The sequence below is a fragment of the Pleurodeles waltl genome, chromosome 8, assembly GCF_031143425.1.
Source record: "Pleurodeles waltl isolate 20211129_DDA chromosome 8, aPleWal1.hap1.20221129, whole genome shotgun sequence".
In the NCBI taxonomy this organism is placed as follows: domain Eukaryota; kingdom Metazoa; phylum Chordata; class Amphibia; order Caudata; family Salamandridae; genus Pleurodeles; species Pleurodeles waltl.
This window is the reverse complement of record NC_090447.1, coordinates 1,415,526,592-1,415,552,701: the sequence shown is the minus strand read 5'-3', so window position 1 is coordinate 1,415,552,701 and position 26,110 is coordinate 1,415,526,592. Positions and strand designations below refer to the sequence as shown.

Genomic DNA, 26,110 nt, shown 5'->3' with positions numbered 1-26,110 from the left:
TTTCAATAACCTCTGCTTCTCTGTTTTTTTCTTTCTTTGTCACTCTACACTTTCACTTCTCTAATGCCTGTGTTTCATGGACGTCTGTAACAGCATAATCATTGCAGGGGTTGAAAGTATGTTTATACTTAGTTGTCCACTATAAAATCGATAAATAAAGTTTTTAAAAAAGAGCAGGTCACTGGAGGGCGTCCGAGGGCAGTTTCAGTTTTTACAAGTGGGCTTTTAGACTCATTCTCTGACATTTTATTAATTATGCTGCTGAACTGACCATGTATTTGACGTGTTCACCTTCAGGCTAAAAGCGCCCGAGTGATCTGTGGCTTGAGTACTTTATACGTTTCGTTTGGATTCAGAGAAAGAATCTATTATATCTTAAGATCCTTCTTACTAAGCAGGAGTCAGGAAGCCAGTCCATGTAATTACTTACTGTAGAAGACAAGTGACAAGTTGCTTAGAAGAAGGCCTCGCCCTCTCTGACAACCTATGGGACACAGTCACTCGCTGACACTTCCAGAAAGCTTTGTATGCACACCGTGCAGCAGTATGACATATTTATGTACAACCAGCCTTGGGAAGATATATGACAGCATTATGTCCACACCGAACCCCCTCTCCCCTCCCCAATCACTCGTTGGCTGTAGCTTTGCTTTTGACCCAGTGGAGCACTCGACTGCTTTACACACTTACATACACACTTATCTAAAGCACTGCAAAAACATACAAATACATACACATTTAGCACTGTACAAACATATAAAAATAACCACAAGGTCAGGCCCCGCGTCTCAATTGCAGACAAAATAAAAGGGACTTTTCGGCTGAAATCCAGGATTTCATCACTTGATAGAAAATGTGTGATTCTGAACAGCGATCTCTTAATACACAACAAACAGACCTCACTCATACGTGATCTAGCTGCATTTATTCCTACAGCATACATACATAATGATAACACTAATTACGTTTACGGTTATAGGATCGTTCTTGCCAACACTTATTCACGAGCACTGGTTCAGATTAAACTGACATTTTTTAATGATATTTCAGTAAAAAATAAACGTAAAGAATTAGTTAAACCCACCTGTTATCTACATGTTTTGAGAGTATTGCCGCAGGCATTTTACACATGACAAAACGAGGGTGGGGCATCAAAATACAAACATGTACTTTGGCCCTAGAGGGCCAATGCAAACTTTCAGACGACCCTGAACATAAACTCCAGTGCATGTATTCCTTTCTTTCACATTTTATAGACTAGCACTACTCATCCAGAAAGGTGCATCGCGCTGTAAATTAAAACATGGCGATGCTCAACAGCCCCTAACAAAGAACAAGGGCAAGTTTTGCGCTGCATGGGGTAAAGAAGAAAAAGGGAAGTGCAGAGGCCAGTTCACTGCAGAACTGAGGATTCGTGGGATGGGAGAGGGGGAAAAGTGTGCCTTGAAGTAAGAGAGAGGGAACGCTAGGGAAAGTGAGAAAGAATTGTCTATAGAATGAAGAGAATAGAGAAATCCAGGTAGAGAGGTTACAACACAAGCAACGGCAAAGCCTATATGTCTTACCTGTGTAAAAGCTATTGGCTTTGCCAGTGTGTTTTAGCCATGCGGCTGCTGTTCGCCATGGATAAAAGCTTGTGGTGTAGAGATCAATGGTGCGGAGTGGAGTGGCACAGAGTGCAGCAGTGTAGCGTGGAATGTTGGGTCGTGGAGTGGAGAGTTGTAGAGTGAAGAGTCGTGGATTAGAGTGGATAGGCGCAGAGTGGAGCAGCATGGAGTGATGTGTCAAGGAGTGGGGTGTTGTGGATTAGAGTGAAGGGGTACAGAGCGGTGGGAAGCAGAACACAGTTGTGTAGAATGGAGGGGTGCAGAGTGGTTAGAGGGGGCACAGTGTTTTGTGGCATAAAGTGAAGTACAGTGTTGCAGAGTGCAGTGTCAGAATGGCGCTGAGTAAAGTGTAGTAGAGTGGAGTAAAGTGTAGTAGAGTAGTGTTGTTGAGTTGCGTAGCAAAGGGTAGCGTGACAGAGTGTCGTGGAGTGGCATACAGTGGAGTGGCGTTAAGTGGCAGAGTGGAGTGTTGTAGAGTACAGTTTCAGAGCAGAGTGGTGCTGAGTAGAGAGTTGTACAATAGAGGGTTGTACAGGGGAGGGTGGAAGACTGGAGTACAGTGTTGCAGAGTGGCGTAGAGTGGATGGTGACAAGTGGATGGGCGATGAGGAGAGTGGAGTTTCGTAGAGTGGTATTGAGTGGCGTAGAGTGGAACAGAGTGGAGTGTCACAGAATGGAGTAACTAAGTGGTGGGGCGTATAGTGGTGCAGCATAGAGTTGGCTAAAGTGTTGTAGAGCAGAGTGGAGTGCCTTAGAGTGGAATGGAGCAGCCTAGAGTGGAGTAAAGTGTCAAAGTGGAGTGGCATAGAGTGGAGAAAAGTGGTATACAGTGTTGGGGAGTGGCGTAGAGTGATGTATCACAGAGTAGGCTGCTGTTGAGTAGAGTGTTGTGGAGAGTTGTAGCGTAGAGTTTCGTAGAGTGGAGTGGTCCTCCTGATCCTCACACTTGGAAAGGATCGAAGCGTCGTCGACATTGCACGCAAACCCTATTCTTTGTATTCAAATTGCCTGGGCTGTCTAGCGCTTATTTAAATTGAGACATAAACAATATATTTTTAAGTCACATTTGCCACTTTTTGCATGCCTGAGCACATTAGTATGTCAGTGTTTTGCACTACCAACTGCTATGATTTTCAATAAAATTCTATCCGTAATTTTACATATTAACACATTGTGTCAAATATAAATTGATTTCTGCTATTTCATACTAATTATTTTCCTGTAGGGACATTTGTTCCCTTAAAACATGTTTAAAGAAGCGAGCATTGGGGGAAGAAAACAGTAAATAGGCTATGCTCCACTGGTGGGGCAAACTTAAGCTGGACTTAAGCTGGACAGTTAAAAATGAATAAAGCCAGCAAATAGAAAGCAAGCAAATGTGAGCTATAAAACATAAAACCAATGGTAAGCAATGGGTGGAATGGATTCCCAGGGAAACTTTCACAGTGTCCTTAAGATGTCGTGGGCAAACCAGACAGCTGTGCAGGGAAGGGAGCAAAGATTAATCTGAAAGACAAGGATAAGAGGTGAGGGCGAGATGGGAGTGGAAAATGTCAGACAGTAGGGGCACAAGGATTAACAGAGGGAGTGAGGTACTGGACAGGGATTGAGTAGAAATGTTAACCACGCACAGAAGGGGCAGATAGTAAGGATAGCTTTTAATTTGGAAATGGGGTGGTGTAGGAGGTTTGTGGGCAGTTTCATTTGTGACAAAGGGAGGTTCTAATCTAGACCAGCATGTGCTACTTGTTTGGTTTTAATGTGGTTCAGTATGGGGACAGTGTGTTCTACCCTTTGCAAGTTGTATTCATTTCTTGCTACTTGTAGGTCATTTTATTTGTCTGTGTGCACATTGTGCTCATTATTACTAATCTCAGATTTTATAAGTCTTTTTTGAGTGTGGGAGAAGCATCAAGTGGCCCTACGAGCTTTAAAGATTTGATTAACATGTGTGATTCACAAGAGGTAAAAAAACATAATATTTGGAAATACTTAATCTACAATTTACCTGGTAGAAAACAGTCTTCTCTGCCATCAGCTTAAGAACCCCAGGAGCGATGGGAGGTATGGTCACCATCTGCAGCTTCCCAAGGAATGGATTGTATCCCGAGGTCTTGTATCGTTTCATCCGGTCCTCGATGACGAGTGCAAGAGACTGCGAGTGGTTGACCACCTCCAGCAGAGTCGAGATCGCAACATTCTGGATGTAGCAGTCTTTCACACAGCAGCATATGGTCATCAGGGACTTAAACCACAAGGGGAAGCTGGTGTCACTGCCTGCTCCAAAAACAGAAATAAACACAGATGGAAATATGATTTTTTCAGCTTCATAGAGGGATTTCCAATGTGATATACCACCACTGAAAGGAAATCCCACATCCCACAAAAGACGCCTACCATGTCCCCTTTTGCACACCATAGCCAAAAACCTTTTACTACGCCAATTTATTTCATAAAAGTCCTTTCATCAACAAATCTGTATAACAATTTAATTCAAGTAATAATTAATGCTTCCAGTGATACAACCTTCCATAGTCTTAAAAGCCAATACCCAGGGTCACTTTTGACACTGCTACCACCATCAGTACATACAGTCACTGTGAATGTGATTGTCCCCACTATCTCTGCCACCTGACTCGCTACTGACTCCCACTCAACATTAATGGAAACACGCAAGAGACCAAATACGTTGATGTACATTAGGAAATACCAAGACGTAATCCTGCACTCACAAATATGCATGTTCTGCCACAAAATGTGCCCCTTAAAATCACTGTGTTAAAGTAAATGGTGATCAGAAATACGATGGTTTGGAATGCAGTCGAGCGCGGTTTCCAGTGGCTGAGACTAATTTAAGCATTCCTTCTATACACCTTGCTGTTTTTACAGAATTACTGTTCCACAGTTATGTGCTTTTAGTCTTTAGAGAAGGCCACAGAAGTGAATGTGCTACAGAATACAGGCATCATTGTAACAATTCACAGGGATACAGCCATCAAGATTTCCATCTGTGCTACAAAATATCTTTGCCCAAATCCTTAATGGTAACAGATCAAGGAGCATCTGGTAGCCATCTAAGGATCTGATTTAGATATTGCCGGACAAGTTACTCCAGCACAACTGTGATCCCGTCAGCCGAAATCTAAATCCCACTGAATATAATGGGATTTATATTTCGGCGGATGGGATATCCGTCATCGTTGTGACAGAGTTACTCGTCCACCAATATCTAAATCAGGCCCTTAGTTTGGCAAAGTATATATGTGTTCAAATTTATGTGATATGTTTGCTATTAAAGTAATGGCAATGTTTTTTTTTCGGCACAAGTATAGAATCCTGCCCTTGGAAAAGTGTGAGGTTAATTTGTGACATAAGCAGACAGAAAGGTAGCAGCACCTGTTTGAGGAGAACGGGAAAAGGAGTACACTTATGGAAAAAAATAAGGAAAGTTGTGATTGTGCTGCGAGGAACCAAGAGAAGACACATGGCATAGACACACCCAGGCGCTCCCTTACTCCAAACATTCCAACAAGGATTGAGCAGGTGCTCCAACTACCATTAAGACAATTTTTCATTTGAAATTTGAACCACTTTATTAGAACCACTAGTAAAGCAAGGATGTGACAGTCACAACTGCCATCATGGATCCATCCTGACATCGACTATTACTGGAAGGAAGGCCCTGGCCTACCCAGATTTACAAGATGAGGATAGTCTTTCTTTCCATCACTAATTTCAGCACTTGCTGATTACAAGGTAAGTTTCATGCCAATCTATATTTATGATTGAAAATGCCATTCAATCAAAAAAAAAACTAGTTGCAATTATATTGATTAAAACTCAGTAACCTTAATTATGTCAGTAACGCTCCTCACACACTGTTCTATGTTTTGTTTTATGTTATGAACTTTTTATTGATACTTGCAAAGTCAACAACATAAGGGCGGCAAACCCACCTAATTCAGCTGTCTTGCAAGTAGCAGAATAATCTTTTAACAGTAGTCACATTCATTTTACCCTAACCTTAACCTCTCCCCTCCTCCTACTTAAGAATCCACTTTAGTTAGGAAGCTGTGTCAACCCTATGTCCCCTCGCCCATCTTGTCTATTGGAATAATCTGAAGTGCCCATTATGTCCTTGGCATGTAAGTGATTTCATCAAGCTGAGTAATGGTGTTCCCTTTTCACCAAAGATCTTTGCCGTACCTTTGTTATTGTGTGAGGCCTTCGCCGTTCCCAGCAGCCACCAGTGTCTATGATACCAACTTATCCCCATTGGTGGGTCTGCTTTACCCCATTACTCTAAAAGTGTTTTTTGCAACCAAACGTAGCACTGAAACCAGTGTTTTCGTTCTTTTTCTTCCCCAACAGGGCACCATGGGCATCACAAAATGGATAAACCCCTAAAATACATCTGGCCCAAAGTGTTTCTCTGATTCAGCTGATTTTAAGATTTGTTTGTATGAGATCAGTTCTCTCATTGCTCCCCCCTTTTGCCATGTGGTCCAAGATCCAGTGGTGCATCAAAGAATGTAGAAAAACCTTTCACCCTCCTCCTGTCCATAAACCTTTTTGATTTTGTCGAAGGTTATTATGCCCCCTTTGCTAAAGAGGCCTCCTAGCTTCTTGCATCTATTCAGTTATCACTCTCTGAACACTTACATCTCCATATTAGGCTGGCAATCAGAATTCCTGAACACATGAACAAGGGGCTGGTAAAGAGTCAAACAACTCTTCACTCCTAACTTATGCAGTACTGTCAGTGTTGCACCCACGACCCAGGAATCTAAGATTATTTGTGTTCTGTCTTGCAAACTTACCCATGAAGGTTCAAGACTGTCTGACCCACCAAAATATGGTCCGGGAAGCACCACTGGTCCTCCTTTTGACCATTCCCACTTACTTGTCATCTGAGCTACCACATAGCAAGCAGTAAAATCATCCAGGACTTCCATGCCTCCCATTCTAGGGGGTACACAGCTAGATGCTCTAGGTATATCACCAACAGGAGAGGGAACACAGGGCCTTTCCTTGATCCCACTCTCCACCCACACCCTCCCTGAGTCGATGTTGGTAACTATAAACAATGCCATCAGTAATGCATATCCAAACCGTTTATGCCATCTCTCACAAAGTTCCTATCTACACCTATACCTGGTGGCCTGGTAGGAAGTGACAACAACTTCTGTAGGGTGGGCGATCTAAGAAGTGCTGCTGGTTAATGGATGGTGCATATGCCAAATGTATTGATATTTCTCTCCCTCATAGCTATCTGCTGAGTATGAGCCACCTGGCACCCCTATATGCCAGTGGCTCTGTTGAGGGGGAACAAAATAAACTGTTTGATGTCACAAAAGTATGACCACCCCAGCCATTTCCTATTTCACAGAGACGAAATATTGAGTTGAGAAAGACATAGATCACTGCCTGCACTTGTGCCACCCCAAAAGTTGTGTCTTCCGGAGCAGATATATGTTGCCAGCAAGCTCCTTTGCGCCTGCAGAAACGCAGAGCCCTGCAGTTTCCCTAAACATTAACTCTCCTGGGGATTAACATCATCCCTTACCCTGACAGAATGCCCCTCACTTGTTCCAGTTAGCCAAGGTATTGGAATTCGTTCCCCTCTCCCTATCCTTTCTGCTTATTAACTGTCAACTGTAGAAGTACTCCACTATTCCCTTTCACCCCAACTCCTGAACCTAGAAATGCCAGCTGACCCCTATCTCCCTAGCTTTTATCCAAAAAGCTAAGTAAAAAATCCCCCATGTCACCTGCCCCCTCTCCCTCACCTCACTAAATCATTAGAAACCCATAAGGCATGGGACCCTGTCTGGTCAATCATTTGGTCCAGACAATGGCTCTGGGTCATCCACACTGCCCCTCTTGCGATAAGAGGCAGCCTTTCTGGACTGGCAGATTACTACCTTACGGTCCTGTTAAACAGGTTACTTACCTATGGTAACACCTTATCAAGTAGAGGCTATATCTAGCTGCAGATTACTGACCTTTTAAATTCTCCCTGGGCGTCAGACTGGATCCGGAAGATTTTTGTGAGCAGCACCCCTACACACCAGTAGGTGGCGTGGATCAGCTTTGCAGCGGTTCTCACCCACACAGGAAGTGATGTCGCGGAATCTATATAGGCACCACCCAAGGGCACTGGCGTCAGTTTCTTTTCATGACTTTCCACACCAGAAACATGGTGCCATGAAGGATACAGACCACTAGTGTCTCCAAACAAGGGCCTTGAAAGGGTTATTCCTGTCCCTAAAAATCTGTTTGCAGATCGGGGGAGGACAGGTGGGCCGGTAAGGAATCTGCAGCTAGATATAGTCTCTACCAGATAAGGTGTTACCAAAGGTTAGTAACTTGTTCATCTGATAAGACTTCTAGCTGTAGGTTCCTTACCTTTGAATAGATATCCAAGCAATACCGTCCCCTGAGGCGGGTCTATGAACGAATTTCAAACGAGAAAGTCCTGCAGGACCGAATTGGCAAAGTGCCCATCCCTATGGACCTGACTGTCCAGGCAGTAATGTTTAGTAAACATATGCAGAGGGCCCCACATTGCTGCCTGACAGATGTCGAGGACTGGAACTCAGCGTGCTAAAGCAGTGGTCGCAACTTTAGCTCTGGTGGAATGAATTTGCAAACCATCAGGAGGTTGCTTCTTGGCCAGTGCATAGCAGATCTTGATGCAGAGTATGACCCAACGAGAGATGGTTCACTTCTGCATTGCCAGACCTTTCTTTGCACACACATGCATTAGGAAGAGTTGGCCGTCCACCAAGAACATATGGCTATGGTCAAGGTAGAACATCAATGCTCTTTTTGGGTCCTTAGGAGGATGTGGGGGTGCATAAAACGTAGGCAGGGTGATAGATTGGCCTACGTGAAAGGGTGTGACCACTTTTGATAGAAAAGAGGTCCTTGTGCGAAGCACAAGTTTGTTGGGATATATAGAAAATAGATGACAAGGCCTGCAGCTTACTCACTCTATGGACAGGTGTCACTGCAACACGGAAGGCTGTTTCCTGTGTGAGAAGCCTTAGGGGACAATTGTGGAGAGGCTCGAAAGGAGCACGCTTCAGGAAAGTTAGAACTAAATTAAGGTCCCAGTGGGGCATAAAGAAAGGGGAAGGAGGGAAGAGATGAGTATGACCTTTGAGAAACCTATGTACAATAGGGGCTTGAACAAAGATGGTTGATCAGGCAAATGCAAGAAGGCAGAAATGGCAGACAAACAGCCCTTAAGAGTGCCCAAAGCAGAGCCCTGCTGAGCAAGGGAAAGAATGAAAAGTAAAACCTCAGAAAGAGGGGCAGAAAGGGATTAACAGATTTTTCTGCACACCATGCCATACATTTCTTCCAACAGCAGGCGTTTACCGTTTTGGTGGAGGGATGCCTCGTTGCCAAGATGACCACACAGACTTCAGGACGAAGGTTAAAAGTGGTCAACTGCTGCCGCTCAAGCTTCATGCAAGAAGGGAGATAGTGGACAGGTTTGGGTAAAGAACACTCCACTGCTGCTGCAACAGAAGATCCTCCATAAGGGGTAGCTTGATCAGAGGATCGATGGCCATGCTCAGTAGCTTGGGATACCTGACTCTCCTTGCCCAGTCTGGAGCCACAAGGATGACTTGGTCCCGGTCGTTTCTGATCTTCTTGAGAACTCTGGGCAGGAGTGGTATGGGCGGAAAGGCATAGAGGAGGCCTGAGCTCCACTCAAGGTGAAAAGCATCTGTGAGCGAGAGCCACCTTGGAAACTGTAGCATGCAAAACTCCTGACATTGCGCTTTCTTGGCAAAGGCAAACAAATCTAACCAAGGCTTTCCCTACTGCTGAAAGAGACCTTGCGCCACCTCTGGGTAGAGATGCCATTCGTGTGTCCACTAGGCATCTTTGGCTGAGTTCATCTGCTCTGGCGTTCAGAGAGCCTGCCAGCAAGTTGATGTGCACTCTGGTTTCCACTGGAGACCAGAGTCCTCTGATCTCCACCTCTCTCAGATGCTCCCTCCCATCCAAGGAGTGACGCATCTGTCACCACTGTAGGAGCTGGTTGGTGAAGGGAGAGTGGACTGCTTCTGCCCCAATCGAGGTCCGTTAGCCAACACTGAAGATCTTTTGAATTTACCTCTGTGATCTGGACCATGTCGGAGAGATTCCCCTGATGATGAGCCCAATGAAATTACAGGTCCCAATGCAGGGCCTGCATACACCATTTGGCATGTGTCACCAGCAGAATGCAGGAGGCCATGAGTCTCCAAAAGACTCAGAGTCAGTTTTATTGAAATCCAGTATAGAGGATGAAACATAAGTATAATTGCCTGAATATTCCAGACTTGCAGCTCAGAAGGATAAGCTACGATCCCAGTCTCATGGGTCCAGGGCAGACCAGACCTGAGCCAATGTGAGCATTTAGAACTTCTCCTTCTTGAGTTTTAAAATAGGGCGAAGACCCTTGCCCTTTTTAGGAATAGCAACCACAGTCTACTTCTGGCACTAGAACCCTCTCTTTATCCCACTTGGCCAAAAAAGTTGGAACTTCCTCGCAGAGAAAGGACAGATTGTGAGATGGTTGTGAGAAGGTGGCATGGAAGAAGGGGTAGTCTAGAAGGGGAGGGAGTAGCCAGTTCGGATAATCTGCAAAACCCACCTGTCCGATGTTATGGATCGCCAGTGGGGCAGGTGATGACGAATTCTGCCACCAACTGGGTGCCCATGGTGGTAAAGAGGCAGACAAGGAGGGTTTGGAACCTGCTGAACTTAGGTGGAGGGGCAGCAGAGTGACCAGAATGCAGACCACCCACCCCACGCAGTCTGTGGGTACCACGTCTTGATCCATGCAGAGGCTGGGAAGCATGCACAGCACAGTGGCTGGGTGGGAATTGACGTGGCTGGAAGCCCCTTCCGTACCCATAAAAGGAGCGAAAGGCAGGTGGGGAGATGGAAAGGCCCAAGGTTCTCACTGTAGCCTGAGAGCCATTGAAGCGTTCAAACACCGAATCTGCCTTGACTACGAAAGACAGGTGCCATTGAAGGATATGTCCATCAGAGAAGAATAGGAACCGTCAAAAAGCCAGACATCATCACCCAGTTTTGTCGCTTCAGGGCTACTGATGTGGAAACCGCTCTGCCTAGTGAGTCGGTTGTGTCAATTTTGGAAAGAATTGTGAACTTTGCTGCATCTCTCTCATTGGCAACAGCCTGAGAGAGTACTGTCCAGGACTCCTGTGGAACCTGTGGCAGCACTTATGCAACCGTGTCCCACAGAGTGTGGGAAATGATGGCCCAAAAGGCAAGTGGTGTTCATGGACCGCAATGGAAGGCTGGCAGAAGAAAACATCTTCTCAAATTAGTCCAGCCTCTTGAATTCTTGCTCAAGAAAAATCCCTGGATCCAGACTGACGCCTAGGGAAATCCTAAGGTAGGAAATCTGCAACTAGATGTCTCTATCAGATAGAGGATTTTCTGAGGTGACCACAAAAGCAGGTGCCACTGCCTTGCAAGCTGTTAAACTCTAAGACAGACCTGCACGATGAGTACATGGCTTGGTGACGCACTCTTGACATCTTAAGCGTTGAGGCACCACACTTGCTGAGGGCTCACCATCTGCCTTACATGGGGACTGCCTGCCCTGGCTTCAATTCTCTCTCTTCATGGGTCTCACTTACCACAAACAGGTAGCCATATTATTGAGGGCTTTAGCCACCACAGAGCCACTGCACATGGAGCTTCACGCAATCGTTGGCCCTCCCTTCAGTAGTTCCATCCAAGCCTGATTTGTTCAGGAATCCTCTGCATACTGATAGGGATCAATGGGGCTCCAACACCACTACATGGGATCAATATCAGATGTGGGACCTCAGGAGAAAAAAAAACATACCTCATTCTGCCACCATCTTGGCCACACACTCCCACACACAGTTTTTACGTTTTTTGACACGTCATTCGATATTTTAATAAAATGCAATTACTTAATCTACACCACAGACATGGTGAAATTCTCATATATATTCCCTTTGTCACTGCAGTTAAATTCAATATCTGCAGCACATATTCCATCAGCATGAGGCAACCTCTGTACCTTATTCTGGCATCACCCCCTGCCAAAACTGTAACCCAGTCTCTCACCCTAACCCTTAACACTAATCCTGACCCTAACTGCATTGAGTTACACTTTCAATAGGTTTGTTCTTCTATTAGTTATTATTAGTGAGTTGTACTTTTGATGAAGTAAAGGGTTTTAACAAAATAAAGTAAAATAAAAGTTCCAAATACTGATACATTTATCATCCATAGAGGTCTGTTAGCCCAATAAAAGTTAACAACAGAAGGAAAGCTACATATACGTTGTTAGGCATCTCTCCGCATCTTACAAACAAAACTAAATACTACATTTGGGTTTAATGAATCAACCTATACTTCCAGTAGTTCTTAAAGGCTAACTGGGCATTGCAGATTTCAGTTCCCTCATAGCATTAACAAAAATGCAGAAAAAAACGTCTACAATGAACTGTTCATGCACCTCTTCTTTAACTTACATTTTGAATAAGATCTGAGAGATTACTAAAGCAAAAGATGCAAAATATGTCTAAAGTTCAAAATTCATTTTAGTCCACCTCCCACTCAAACAGTCCATCTGTCCCTGAAGTAGTTCATCCCACCACAAAAGAATTTCATAACCAGAATGACACACTTTCCACTTGCATGAGTAGACTAACATGTTAAGCATAGTTTTTATTATATGTGTGGATTACATTGTATAAGGTACAAGTTTTGTTGTATGTTAACTTGGCTACTATTTGTGCACTCAATATGTTGAGGAGCAGAATAGTATTTTCAGGCCTAGAAAACAGAGCCGTGTATAACTAACGTGAGCTTCTCAGGTTTATGCATGATCAATTTTCATATTTTTTTGATGCTCACATTAGCAACCAGAAAGGATTTTCCATTTTCTGTTTCTTTTTACATTTCACAGTAGATGGGGATCGGCTCAGCAAGTGTAAATGACATTGCATGTTTCTGTTTCAGAGGAACATACAAAATCAGCAGCTTCCGTGTTCTTTCTGAAATCTGAAGTGAGACAGTTTACCATCCTGTCTACCAAAGCGAACAAGCAAGTCCCTCCTTGCTCTATAGACCACCATATCTGAACAAGCATCTGCAATGTAATAGGTCTCGCATTTGCTTGTCTTACAGCTCTTAATGTTGTAAAGTCCTAACCGGACTTTTATTGCCACATAAAATGACAATGAAAAGTAATACAGTTTTACATAAGCAATCTGATTTAAAGCGTCATGCCATGAGCGTGAAGTAGCACACAAAATGAAACAGACGTTAGCTTGCAGTCAAACGTATTGGCAAATGTGCAGCGAGATCATGCTGCATAGGAAATAAAAATAAAAAGTAGTCCAGAAACCATGCTGAAAACATGGAGCCTCGTATGTTTTCAGTAGTTGGCAAGTGCGCTTGAGGAGAGCTAAACACCGGAAAAGGCATGACATATGCATGCATTTCCCAAATAGAATCAAGCGATTTTTAAAAGGCAAGCCACTGAACCAACGAAACTGATGGACGTGCGAATTGCATGGTTCAAAGCCCACAGAGAGATTACAGCAGGCTACACGCTTGCACGCTCTCCCCTAACAAGCCGTAAAAAGTACTTGTGATTGGGAAAGGGCAAGACAAAAGGTCTGGTTACTAAAGGGTCACTCTGAGGCAGGCCTCTGACTTCAGGTCTTAAGGCATAAAGATTCAGGGCTTTACATGACTAGGCATAAGATATTGAAGTGTTATGAAATATTATAGGAGTGTAAGTAGCTCGCATCCTCATATACATTTTGATCATTGAATTATTAATAATTATGGCAACAATTCTTACTCACATTGTTTGTAGGAAGAGAACAGCAAATGAATATGAATTTAATGCAAAATACCAATACCTGTGTGTGGATCTGTGTGTACTGATTTCATAATTCAGGCTCCATTTTGACCTAGAGATGAGATTTTCTGACTAATTTGTCTGATACCTGTCCCTACAAGAGAATAACTCAGTGGTAAAGGTGAGAGACACCTGACAGTTTCCCCTTTTGTCTGATAAAGTCACAGTTGTCTTTTGGGGCCTAGAAAATCTACCGGGTATGACCACAACAGTTTCAGTGAATACAACAAAATGGAACAGGAGGGCCGGCATCGATCACATCAGCTGGCAATGGCAAAGCTCTTTTTGGCCTGTAACCCAGAAGGAAGAGCATGCTTCAACTGGATGGAGGAGTTTCTCCCTGCTTACACAACAGGTGCATCCCCAAAGGAAGTAAAAGGTCATCTGGAAAGACAGCTTCAGAGGATCTCACTACCATATCCTTCTTGTCCAACTGGAAGCATTCAGAATTCGTTTTGGTCAATGTTGTTTTATGTTACATTACAGCTTTTATTTTCCTAATCAGCAAAGGAATGATGAGCCTCGGAGAAAACACATAGGGGGTCATTATGAACACGGCGGTAAACACCGCCCAGTTCATGCTGGTGGTCTTTCTATAGACCGCCAGCCCCCTCGAAACCCCGCCGGCTGCATAAAGAACATTCTGCTGGGCCGGCGGGCGGAAACAGTGTTTCCGCCCACCTGCCCAGAAGAATGGAGGGTTGGGACATTGCCGATGGCTCCACGTGGAGCCGTCGGCAATGACTCAGTGCAGCGGGTGCAGCAGCACACGTCACGCAGATCACTGCCCGTAAATCTGGGAGTGACCTGCCCGACGGGGCACTGAAGGGGGCCCCTGCAATGCCCATGCCAAGTGCATGGGCAGTGCAGGGGCCCCCATAGGGACCCCGAGCACCCCTTCTGCGAGCCTTTCCCTGGTGTATAAAGATTTTGAGTGTGCTGTTAGTGTACTGTTCTCGGACACGGTCACTCAAGTTTCTAAAAAAATATCAGTGAAAGAATGTTCTCTATTAGGCATGCACACAATTATACATTGATTAAACATATACATGCTATGAAAGACCACTGGTAGAGTGGATGGTAAGGCAACTGAACAAAAGATCAAAGCCCTAAAAATTCTTCCTACTAAAGGTTTCTGCCACCATTGTACAACCCAAGTCCCACACATTGCTGCACAGATAACAGCCAGGGGTGCATACCCAAAGGTGTTTTGTTCAATATGTTAACATCCGTTAAAGTGACTTATTTAATAGAATGTATAAGACTTCTTTTTTAGCATCTGCAGTTTGTGCCAAATATGAGAAGTCTCAGTGGGGCTGTATTCAGTGCGAAAATGAGTGGTAAATAACACTAGGGTTTGAGAAAAGAGATAGCTAAAAATGTATCAAGTGTATAGCAAGACATACATTTCTATTTTTCAAGTCTACAAAATTATTGTTTGTTCCTAAGAAAGGGTAGCAGTTATTTTGCTTTTGAATACACGTATGACAATACATTTTGAAGAGGTCCCTCTTACCATGCACTTGGAACAGACTCGAGCACAAGTCCTCAGTTTCCTCTTGAGAAAGGTAAGCCGGGAATGTTGCACAGTCAAGCAGGAGGTGACAAGCAGTGGCAAAAGCTTCCCTGCAGTCTTCGGACATCTGTCCCATGTTAAATATTGCTTGGTCAATGTCCCACCCATCTTCCCTTCTCTCCTTTTTAGCCTCCACGCCAGGGACAGAGCCATGGGTAGTCTGCTGGCCTTTCTGGCTCACTGGTGGAACTTTAACAGTGAATAAATCTGAGAGCATTTGCTTGAACTGTGGAACTGTAATTTGTTTAGGTTCCCAGGTGCTCCTTTTCTTCTTGCCAGTATCATCGATAGGATTGCTCAGATCCTCTTTCTTCTCCTCTTTGCTACTGTTTACAGATAAAGCAGATCCACTGCCCTGGCCTTTCAGTTGCACTCCAAAAATATATCTACTGGCAAAGTTGGCAACCAGCTCTTGGATGCAGTGTAAAGTATTCTGCATGCTTCCGCCACTCTTCCAGACGTCGGTCTTGCCTGGAGACACCCTAGGCATACCTAGGTGTTGTGAGAGCTCAGGGGATGATGCACTCAGGCCTATGCCACTATCTTCAGACTTCAGTGGGGGGAAAATAGGGTCTTCACTATCTTCCTGAACTTCAGGCTCAGTTTCTGCATGCATTTCACCAACATCCTCCTTAACTGGGCTCTAGAATACAAATATTTCGTTTTTTATATTATCACGGCATCTTTTTTATAGCAACAAACTACACGCACATTTTACAGTTCAAACATGTACTAATAGATATTACATCATTCACTGAGAATGGATCTTGTTAAATCAGCTCTTTTGCCAGCGGTGAATCACATAGCCCCTTCATTTATAACACAGAAACAAATGCATTAAGACCTTACCTACTGGTGCATCAATATTTATTTCAAAGTATTCTGTTCCCTAATGTAAAAGAGGTCACAAGCATATATATTATGTATAAAAGAATTCCCTCCACAGTAACACAATAATCTATCACAGTGGCAGGCGCCACTGTATAGTTAGGACAGTGTTCCCATAAAAAGAGCAGTTTTTATTTTTGGTAATAACTTTGGGGGAGTTCGTTGAATATTCGCCCATTTTTCCACAAAATGTTCATCCACCTCAGCTTCTTCCAGAAAGGGTGATCCATCATGTGGGGGGCTGGGAAAAAGTAAGGGGTCCCAAAACCCATTTTCCACATGCAGTTTCCCATAGGAAGTTTAGGAAGCAATGCAAAGAAAAAAACAAATAAAATAAAAAAAACTGCTAAATCGCATTACACCAAATTTAGCGGAAAGCTAGATCTTTACTCAGAAAGTCTGCTTTTTGTGATTTGATGTAATCTGTTCAGCTAATATTGAGAAATTAAAGGTCAAAATATAGTGATAGCTGGACGGTTGGTCCCACAGGAGTATCCCAGTACTTCTACCGTACAGCGAATTTATAAAATAAAGCATTGAGATTGGTAGAGAGGTCTCTTCTCTCCTATCGCCCATCTCAGTCTCGTGGGATTGAGCAATCTGATTGGCTGGCTGCAACATCAACTGAAAAGTTACGTCTGTCATTTCAGGTCTCGGGGACTTGGTCCCGTGTCTGGAGATTGTTAAAAAAAAAAAAAAAAAAAAAAAATGCATAGTAGGTTGCATAGTAGGAATACTATGAGCGCCAGCCTTTGTAGAGTGCACACTCTGGGGGCCTAAATAAAAGATTATGCAGTAATTCAATAAACAAGTAAAGGTTAAAGTGACTTTATAGTTAGATAAGGTGCTAAGATTTCAGGTTAAATAAAAAAAACTAGAAATCTACTGAAAAACTAGGTTAAAATGACATTATAGGTAGGCCTTGTAATAATATAAAAACTATTGTTTTAAAACAAAAAATACTGGAATTCATCATAGTTTACTATAACTAACGGCCTGCCACGCGCTTCTTATGACCTCACATATTACGTCACTCATGACATGTTAATTGATGACATCACTGATGACATCTCAAATGACCACTTCCCAACGTTCTTCTTACCAATTCAAAAGATATCTGAAATTAGGGTCAACGTCAGGGGAAATCAGTGAAAGAAGCAACTGGGGAATTCAATTCCATTGCTTCAAGAGCTTAGTCTAACATGTCAACTTCATCAAAAAGTAAGGGTTTTTCAACTTCATGGACAAACATTCGTACATCAATAACATTGCTTGAGAAAACTAAAGCCCTATATATGGCCCTTCGCAGACCCCGACACCCCGCACCCCAACAAACTGCAAACCTATGCTGCTTTGATTACTCTTGGTCGCAAATAAAACATTTCAGCTAAACTAGTGTCACTGTCTGGGGAACACATTGTGGCATTCATTTTCAGAATTCCTGTTTCATCCAATACTAGGGTCATGCTCTGCAATATCTGCTTTCCCCAAAACAAGAATACAAATTGCTTTGGTTCAAAGAACCCTTGCGCAATTCCCACAGCACAAAGAATGGGTAATGAACATGCAACATGAAGCAGCTTGAGCTGGAATAAACTTTCTCCCCAAACATAGGCTCATTTTGTGAGTGGATATTGCTGTTAATCCTGATTTGCTCAGAAATCACCCATAGATCAGTATCTATAAATTATACACCTAACCTTCTGCACAAGGAAATCCTCAGCATGAATTTGTACACTTTACATATACATCAACTGTACGAGTTTGTATTATTTCAGGACAGTAGCATGTATAACTGCTTTATAAACCTATCAATGAAACAGACATTTAGAAGCAGTCAGAATGGTAGACAATATGCACACTCTACTCCTAAGCTTCCTGTGTAAAAATATGTCTGTTTAATGCATATAAATAAAGTTTTGAGAAGGCGTCTTTTCACAGATGTAAATAAATCTGCAATTTATTTTCCATTAATGTCACAAATGTTAATTCACATGAGTAACATGATGAGTAACATGCCAGTTCTCAGATAAGTATGGAAACATGGAACATATTAGCACTATTGGATGTCAAGGAAGAAAGGAGGAGTGGCAAGAGAGGAAACAAAGAAAGCGGTCCTTGGCTGCTCTAGAATTTGTCCCTCCTGGATTGTACATTAAAGATATTTTGTGACATATGTTGTGGAGAGTGTTTAAACAACTAATAATATTCTATACCAAATTACACAAACATCAGAAATTAAAAAAAATAAAACAAATTCAACTGACAGATGTTATGTAAACTCACAAATGTGGCAAAGTAATTTTATGGATCAAATCTGTTTATTAGTTTTAACATATAAAGTATGAAGCGCATTGTTTGAGTCGCCAGCAAATCGACCACCTAATTACAGCGACTCAATATGACATCCAAGAGAGCATGCACATGATTACTGTCTTATCGCCAAGAGAAATCTCCTTTTTCGTCCATTTCCAAACATTTAGAAGAACAAGGAAGGTAAAGACAATAATCTAATGACCTCAGAGCTTCGTACATAAGCAAACAAAACATACAAAAAATTAACAAAACAAAAACTGTGCCTCCCCCATCCGCTATGTCGCTCCTCTCCCCCAGCATTCTCCCCGTCTTTACACAATAACATCATGCCGGGTCACCCCCAGCCAACAGGCCAAACATCTTCTAAGAAGCGTCTGTCAGCCCCAGAACCCTCAAATAAGCCGGGCATGTCAGCTCGGTGAACTCTGTTGACAGAATCTTAAGAAACGGCTTCCATAACGTAGCTATGTCACCCACTCTCTGCTGAGAAACCAGAGTAAGCTTCTCCATTGCAAGAATAAACCACAGCTTCTGAAGCCAGGTCGCATACGTCGGTACCCTGTCCATCCCCCATAAGGCTAGTATCGACTGCACAGCCGCATTGAGTGCCAGCGCCATCTGTCGCCCTTTTAGGGATCGTAGAGGAAAGGTGAGGGGGTTGGGTAGGCCCAAGAGCATATACGATGGAAACCTAGGGAGCTCAGTCTGAAACACTTTGTCAATATCGTCTAAGATACTCGTCCAATATCTCTGAAGTTTGGGGCAATGCCAGGCATATGTACCAGCGTACCTGTATTACCACACCCCCTCCAGCAAAAGCTGGGCTTGGTGGGGTCCCATGAATGTATACTAGCTGGGGTGTAATACCAATAAGAAGCCACTTTATACGCCATCTCCGTCCCCGCTGCATTGAAAGCTGTATGATGTGCTCTATAGTATATATTGTCCGATTCCTCGTCAGAGAACTCCCTCTCCAGCTCCCTCTCCCATCTCAGTTGCCCTTTAGACTTAGCCAGGCGTTCCCCTCCTTGCAAGAGTGTATACAGTTCTGAAAGGACTCGCCGGTCATCCTTCTTCGCCAACAGCCATTTTTTGAACGGCGTGAGCAGCCTATCCATCAGTGCTCTGTTCGCCGGCAGAAGAGCCCAATGCCTCACCTGGTAATACATCAACCTATTTGCCTCTGTCAGGCCATATGTTTCCCTCATCTGATCAAAAGAAACTACTCCCTGTTCATCAAACAGGCTCCCCACCCTTTTACAGCCTCCATCATACCATTGGCGCAGGCCCTCCAGACACATCCCAGGCTCAAAATCAGGGTTCGCCCCTATCAGGGTCATAGGGGACGGGAACGACGTAAGCCCCGCTCGACATGCCACTGCATCCCAGACACATAACGTCACCCCCGTAATCGGGGAGGAGTATAAGCCCCGCGCCCTATGACGATGTCGAAACAAAGGTTCCTTCCAAATGTGAGATCCCGCTACCGCCTGATCCATGAAACACCAGTGTTTCTTAGTTAGTGGACGGCTCCACTCCAAGAGAAAGCGCAACTGTGCTGCCTGATAATATCGTAGAAGGCAGGGGACCGCCAACCCCCCTTCCGCTCTAGAGCAATATAAAAGTCTTCTAGGGAGCCGTGCCGGGCGCCCATCCCAGATGAACTTGAGGATTGCCGACTGAAGAGTCGCTATCGCACGAGACGGGGAGCCAGAGGGAGCGCCTGGAAGACGTATAATATGCGCGGCATTATAGTCATCTTCACCGCCGCTACCCTGCCCAGTCAGGAAAGTTTATGTTTCGCCCAGCTCTCCAAATCTCGCTGCACCTCCTGAACCAATGTAGCATAATTCAAACTCACCGTCTTCACAACTGAAGACGCCAAATCAATACCCAAGTAAAGGAGTCGTGATGACGACCAAAGAAACGGATATCGAGTCTTCAACTCCTGCTCGCGTTCTGGGTTCACAGACATACTAAGGACCTGGGATTTCTGCATATTAACCCGGAAGCCCGAGATCCGGTTAAACTCCTCCATTATTGCCATTAGCTCAGGCACGGAGGTCGCAGGTTCAGCCAGGGTAAGAATCACGTCATCTGCATACAGAGTGATAAGGTGATGATCCCCTCCAAACTTAACCCCAGAGACCAAGGGGCTGTCGCGTAGACGCTGCGCAAAGGGCTCCATATAGAGCGCAAACAAAAGGGGGGAGAGAGGGCACCCTTGTCGAGTCCCCCATCCAATCGAGAACGGCAAAGAGACTATACCATTAACCTGGACTGCAGCCCTAGGCGAGCAATAAATGCACTGAACCCACCTCCTAAAGCCCGGACCCAATCCATAACGCTCCAGCACCCGGAATAAGTAAGGCCACTGGACCCTATCAAACGCCTTATCCGCGTCAATAGAGAGGAGCAGCGCCTCCCTACGAGATCTGTTAGTTTTATCTATCAAATGCAGCAGTCGCTTCGTATTATCACTGCACTGACGGTGGTGTATAAAGCCCGCCTGGTCCGGATCTATAAGACCCGGCATATAGGGATTAAGGCAGTGGGCCAGAATTCCAGTAAAAAACTTAGCATCTATGTTCAAAAGCGAGATTGGTCTGTACGAAGCACACTCCTCAGGGTCTTTCCCTTGCTTGTGTATCACCGCAATGGTAGCTTCGGACATACTGGGCACCAGAGCCCCTGAGTCCTGAAAAGAGTTTAAAAAGACGCACTAGAAGCGCTGCAAGCTCCACGCAGAAAGTCTTATAAAAGAGCTCCGTAAAGCCGGGAGACTTCCCCACCTTAGCCTTGATATTGCCGAGATAACCTCCTCTACTCTGATAGGCTGATCCAAGGACGACGCTTCCCTCTCACCCAGCGGAGTAATTGCTATCCCTGTGAGGAATGCGGCTGGATTCGCATCGCTCTGAACATCAGCCGTATATAACACTTGATAATATTCGGCGAACGCTTCTGCAATATGATCATCTGTGTGGGCCTCCCTCCCCGAAGGTGAGCGAACCATTTTTAATCACTGCTGCCGCGCGCTGTGCTCTCAACCGATGCGCCAAGAGCCTGCCACACTTATTACTCCCAATGTAATATTTATGCTTAAGCCGCGCTATCGCATACTCTGCCCTGTCCCAGTCCAGCCGCCTCAGCTGCTGTCTCATTTTCTCCAGTTCCCGCCAAATTCTCGGTGCACCCGTGGACTTATGGGATTGCTCCAGTGCTGCCACCTTTTGTTCTAGCGCCGCCCTCTGCTCCCTCCTTGCCCTATTATCTCTTGCTGATATCGACATTACCTCCCCCGCACCACTGCCTTCACAGCCTCCCACAGAGTCTCTAAACGGGTTGTCCTATCATCATTGTGGCTAAAATAATCCAAAATCACGCCCGAAGCGACTCCTCCGTTTCTCTATTCTGCAAGATCGCGTCCCTGAAACGCCAGCTCGAATTGCCCACCCGACCCACATCCACATCAACCTCCACCGTGATAGGCGCATGATCTGTAAGGGCCCTGGGCTCTATTGTGGTCTCTCGAACTTGAGAAGTGAATTCTCGTGAGGTCAGAAAGAAGTCAATCCGTGCGTACGTCTTGGTAGCCGCCGAATAAAAGGAGTAGACCCTAAGCGAAGGATGTATTCTCCTCCAAACATCCTCCAGCCAACACTCGGCCAACCAATGTCGCCCTGCCGTCGTCAACGCACCCGTCTGTCCAAAGCGGTGCCCCGATCGGTCCAACTCATTGTCCATTACCAAATTAAAATCACCTCCCACTAAAACAGCACTATCGGGTGTCGCAAGCGCCGGGGCAAACGCCTGTTTCAGGAAGGATTCTTGCTGAGCGTTGGGGGCGTACAAAGAGGCAATGGTAAAGCAGAAAGCCCCCACCCGTAGTCTAAGGGCCAGGAGTCTGCCATGTACCTCATGTATCTTTGCTACCACTTCCCCAGAGAAGGTCTTCGAGAGCAATATCGCCACCCCAGCATGTTTCGTGGAGGACGAGGACCAGAACTGTCTAGGAAATCACTTTGAGCACATACGATATGTGTCCCAAGCCAGTAGATGCGTCTCCTGTAAGAGGCAAATGTGACTACCAGAGCGCTCAAGCGTCGACAGGATCGCTAATCTCTTAGCCGGACTGTTAAGACCACGGACATTCAAGCTTAGACACTTAAGAGACATATGACCCAGTCTCAAAATCACTCATGAAGAGGATCTGCCGGGGGGGCCCGCACCCAGACCAGTCCCAAGGTCGCTCCAAACCACAGGGCCAGGCCGCCAAGACAACTTGTATACAAGTTCCAGGGGAAGCACACCAACATACAACCATAACGCACAACAGGTGCTCATAACCATAAAGTCCTCTATCACTCATCTCCTAAGAGGCAAAGTCTCAACAGGGGCAGCACAACCACTCAAGTTCGTCATATAGCATCCAACGACTCCACCGCCCAGGTCCCGCCGTAATGGTCACATGACCTGAAATGTTGCAGCCCACATCCGAGAATCTGAGAGCAAGTAGGTTAGTGGCACAATCCCAGAACCTTTTTCAGGCCCTATCCTTTCCAATCTACAATATAACCTACATGTTTATGGTTAATTTTGGAAAACTGAAAACGCTGGAGTTTGTATTCTGTGTTTTTACCTATTATTACAGGTACTGATGGATGTGAAGCACATAGGCCAGGTACTGCGGTCTATAACAAAGAAAATACTGCTTGCATATGGAACCTTTTGGATAGCTGAACGCATACGGAGAACGGAATTAATATTTTAGAAATATGGTAGGGTTCAAAAAAACTTAGGTTAAAATTTCAGAATGCCTTATGTGTATTTGTATATTACACAGCTCACCTGGTAGGTTGACCTGTTGCTGAAGCAGGAGTTGTATGTCTTTAGTTTCTTGGGGAATTAAAGGACTGAGAAAGCGGCTCTGATGTACAAGGGCAGGCCATTTCAGGATCTGCAGTGAGATAGTAGAAGGCACAACTACCGGATATGTTTCTGCATATGGGGCAGTGTGGGCAAGTAAGAGTCTAGCTGAGCGGAGGTGCCTGGTAGGTTTGTGGAAGTTTATGCAGTTGTTGAGGTACGTAGGGAAGTTTAAACCTTCGTATGTGCGAATGAGGAGTAGTGCTCGTTTGTGGATTTGTAGCCAGTGGAGCTTTCTGAGATGCAGGGTGACATGAGTGCAGATTGGGAGGTAGAGTGTGAGCCTCGTCGCAGAGATTTGTAAAGGTCTGAAGTCTTCTAGTCAGTTGAGCATTGATTCCAGTGTAGAGTGCGTTCTAGTATTTGGTATGTATATTTAAATGTTTTGCAGAGAACCATACTTTGTCACCCTATACATAAAATGAGGCCAGTGCACTCTTCCTGTCTCCATAAAATGTGTATCTTGTTTTAGCCTCTGAAAGCTTATAACGTGCACTTTTCAAAACTTCTATAAGGATCTGTAAGTGGACATGCACTCCAAGAACTGGAGTAGTGTTATGGTGTTTATATAGATCAAGATAGCGTCCACAGATTAGAAAAATGTAGAATATACGTGAAAGAATTATGAGCTCTGATATATACAAAATCTGCCAAGGACATGAAATCAGGCCATTCTCCCTAAATGTCTATAAGATAAAGACACATATATTGTACTACCTCCTGATTAATAAGTCAAAACAGTACAGATGGGAGGCTGTTGGACAGGACCCAGCAGAAAGACACTCAAAGTGACTGTACGCCGGGGGCTATACAACAGTAACAGATCCACATAAAGAAAAGATCACATTACAGGCATGGCAGATGTTCTTAACCAGATGGGGCAGAGAACTTCCATAGGAGCTGTGCGCCGCTGTGGGACTTACCGGTTTTACAGCAGGGACGATCTTATGGGGATGGCTACATGGAGGTTGGGCGGCTGTAGAATGGGAGGAGATGTCTATAATGGCAACGCTTTTATCCCCCTGTTGCAAGCCACCGACCAGTTCAATATGGGTGCGGCCTGTGAAGCTCCACAAAACTTGACTTTGCTCCATTTTTGGGCACTTACTTTGCTACCTTCCCAGACTTCAGGAGCCCTCTGGAATCTCTGTCATTCGGATTTTGTGTTCGGATTTTGTTGCATCTAGACCAAATCTTCTGACACTGTTTCTCTCATCATCAGCTACTTTTCATTGGGAACTGTGTGCAATATTCAACCCTTCAACTTGCCACTCTTTTGCTTAGAAACTGCTTCCTGCCGTTTTAAGGTGGCAAAGGTTCAGTGAAGGGGCAGTTGAGACTATCCAGGTTTATGTCTTCTAACTGAGAACGATCACCAGCTTGTAGTATTCTAAGCCACTGAAGTAATTTATTAGATTAGTCCCCTGAACCCTCACTATTACTTCTTCTAGACGTTTTCCAGTACATATCAGATATCTGGCACCTAAAGTCCACTATAATGCTGCCTCGCCTCCAGTTTTGGCTTGCCAGAAAGAAGTTAGGGAAAGCTGAGGGAGCCTGTTATTCCAAGTCAATGCTGCCTTATAAAGGTATTCTCGCTATGGGTCATTTACAATCTCCGGTGACTTAAAAGGCTGTGGCAATGTGCCCAGCCCACACAGCAACCCCAGGCTTACTCAATAAAACATTATTTTCACGAGGTAAGGGGGAAGTCATATAATTGCCCTGACAAAGCTTTTCATAAGCCTTTTTCCATAGCACAGGTTTCAGTAACCCACTCCTTGAAGCCACACTCCCTTCAAGAAGGAGCAGTTTCAGCACCAGTTGACCCGATTTAACATCAGTCGGCGCTATCAAGACTGAGAAATCCATTTCTCTTGAGAAGGCCTTCATCAACAATAGGAGCAATAACATCGGTCCCATTACGACCTGCTCTAATTAATTTTAGCTCAGATGTCTCCTTCTTGGAAAACGTCTGCCAAGATTATGTTCCAAACTTGATGTTACTTCTCTTACTTGTACTATTAAGTCACACAAACTTGATCTGCAGGTGGGCTGTTATGCACTCTAACCACTAATGTAGCTTTAATGGACCACAAACTCACATGACTAAGACCATCATAGATTGGGCCAAGATGGAGCCCACTCAGTCAGCACTGTTTTTTCTCCTTTTATCAGACAAACTTTTAAAGGTCCCACAAATGCTCAGTTATTGATTCAAGAGCAGGTCTTAGCAGCAAGCACTTTCAACACTAAGGGGATAATTTATTTCTTGGAGGATGTTCCGCTGTTAAGCCATGGGGTTGGAGTAAATTACTCCATCCCCATGGTGGAGAGGCTAATTTACAAATGACAGTCAAACAATGCCAGGAACCACTGTCATGGCGGTTCCTGCCAATGCATATTACTCAGTGCTACAGGGCTGTATTTGAATCAAGCGGGCGGACCTTCATGTTGGCGGTATGTATAATCCAGAGCGACATAGTATACATACAGCTAACATATAAATCACCCCCTAAATTCCCTCCCTCTGCTCCTTTAAACCTTGAGAATGATTGGCAACCTAAAAGGTTTATCTGGAGAAATTCACACAAGCAGACCCATTTCATCTACTGGTCTGGGTTATATTTAGCAATTTGCTGCCTCCGAAAGATCCTTCCTGCCTTCAAACCTATTCTTTCAAAAAGACTGAGCAAACTGAAAAATAGAGCCATCTTCGTTTGACCTCCAATCCCATGTGGTCACCACAACTTTGGTGAATCTGAACCTTTCAGAACCAGTGTTTATCACAGATACAAGCCCTTCTGCGCCATCTATCGAAGGCTGGTGTGGACTATCAGATCAACTGAT

General features: G+C 44.5%; 1 protein-coding gene across 1 annotated transcript in view; it reads right to left on the bottom strand.

Moving 5' to 3' along the window:
* The window catches only part of DOP1B (DOP1 leucine zipper like protein B), a 604,399-nt gene that overhangs the window by 249,327 nt on the left and 328,962 nt on the right, over nt 1–26,110 (bottom strand). Inside the window, exons 14-15 of the mRNA XM_069202530.1 lie at nt 15,068–15,770; nt 3,616–3,884 (exon numbers count right to left, since the gene is read on the bottom strand). Coding sequence (XP_069058631.1) covers nt 3,616–3,884; nt 15,068–15,770 — 972 coding nt within the window. The remainder of the gene's footprint in view (nt 1–3,615; nt 3,885–15,067; nt 15,771–26,110) is intronic.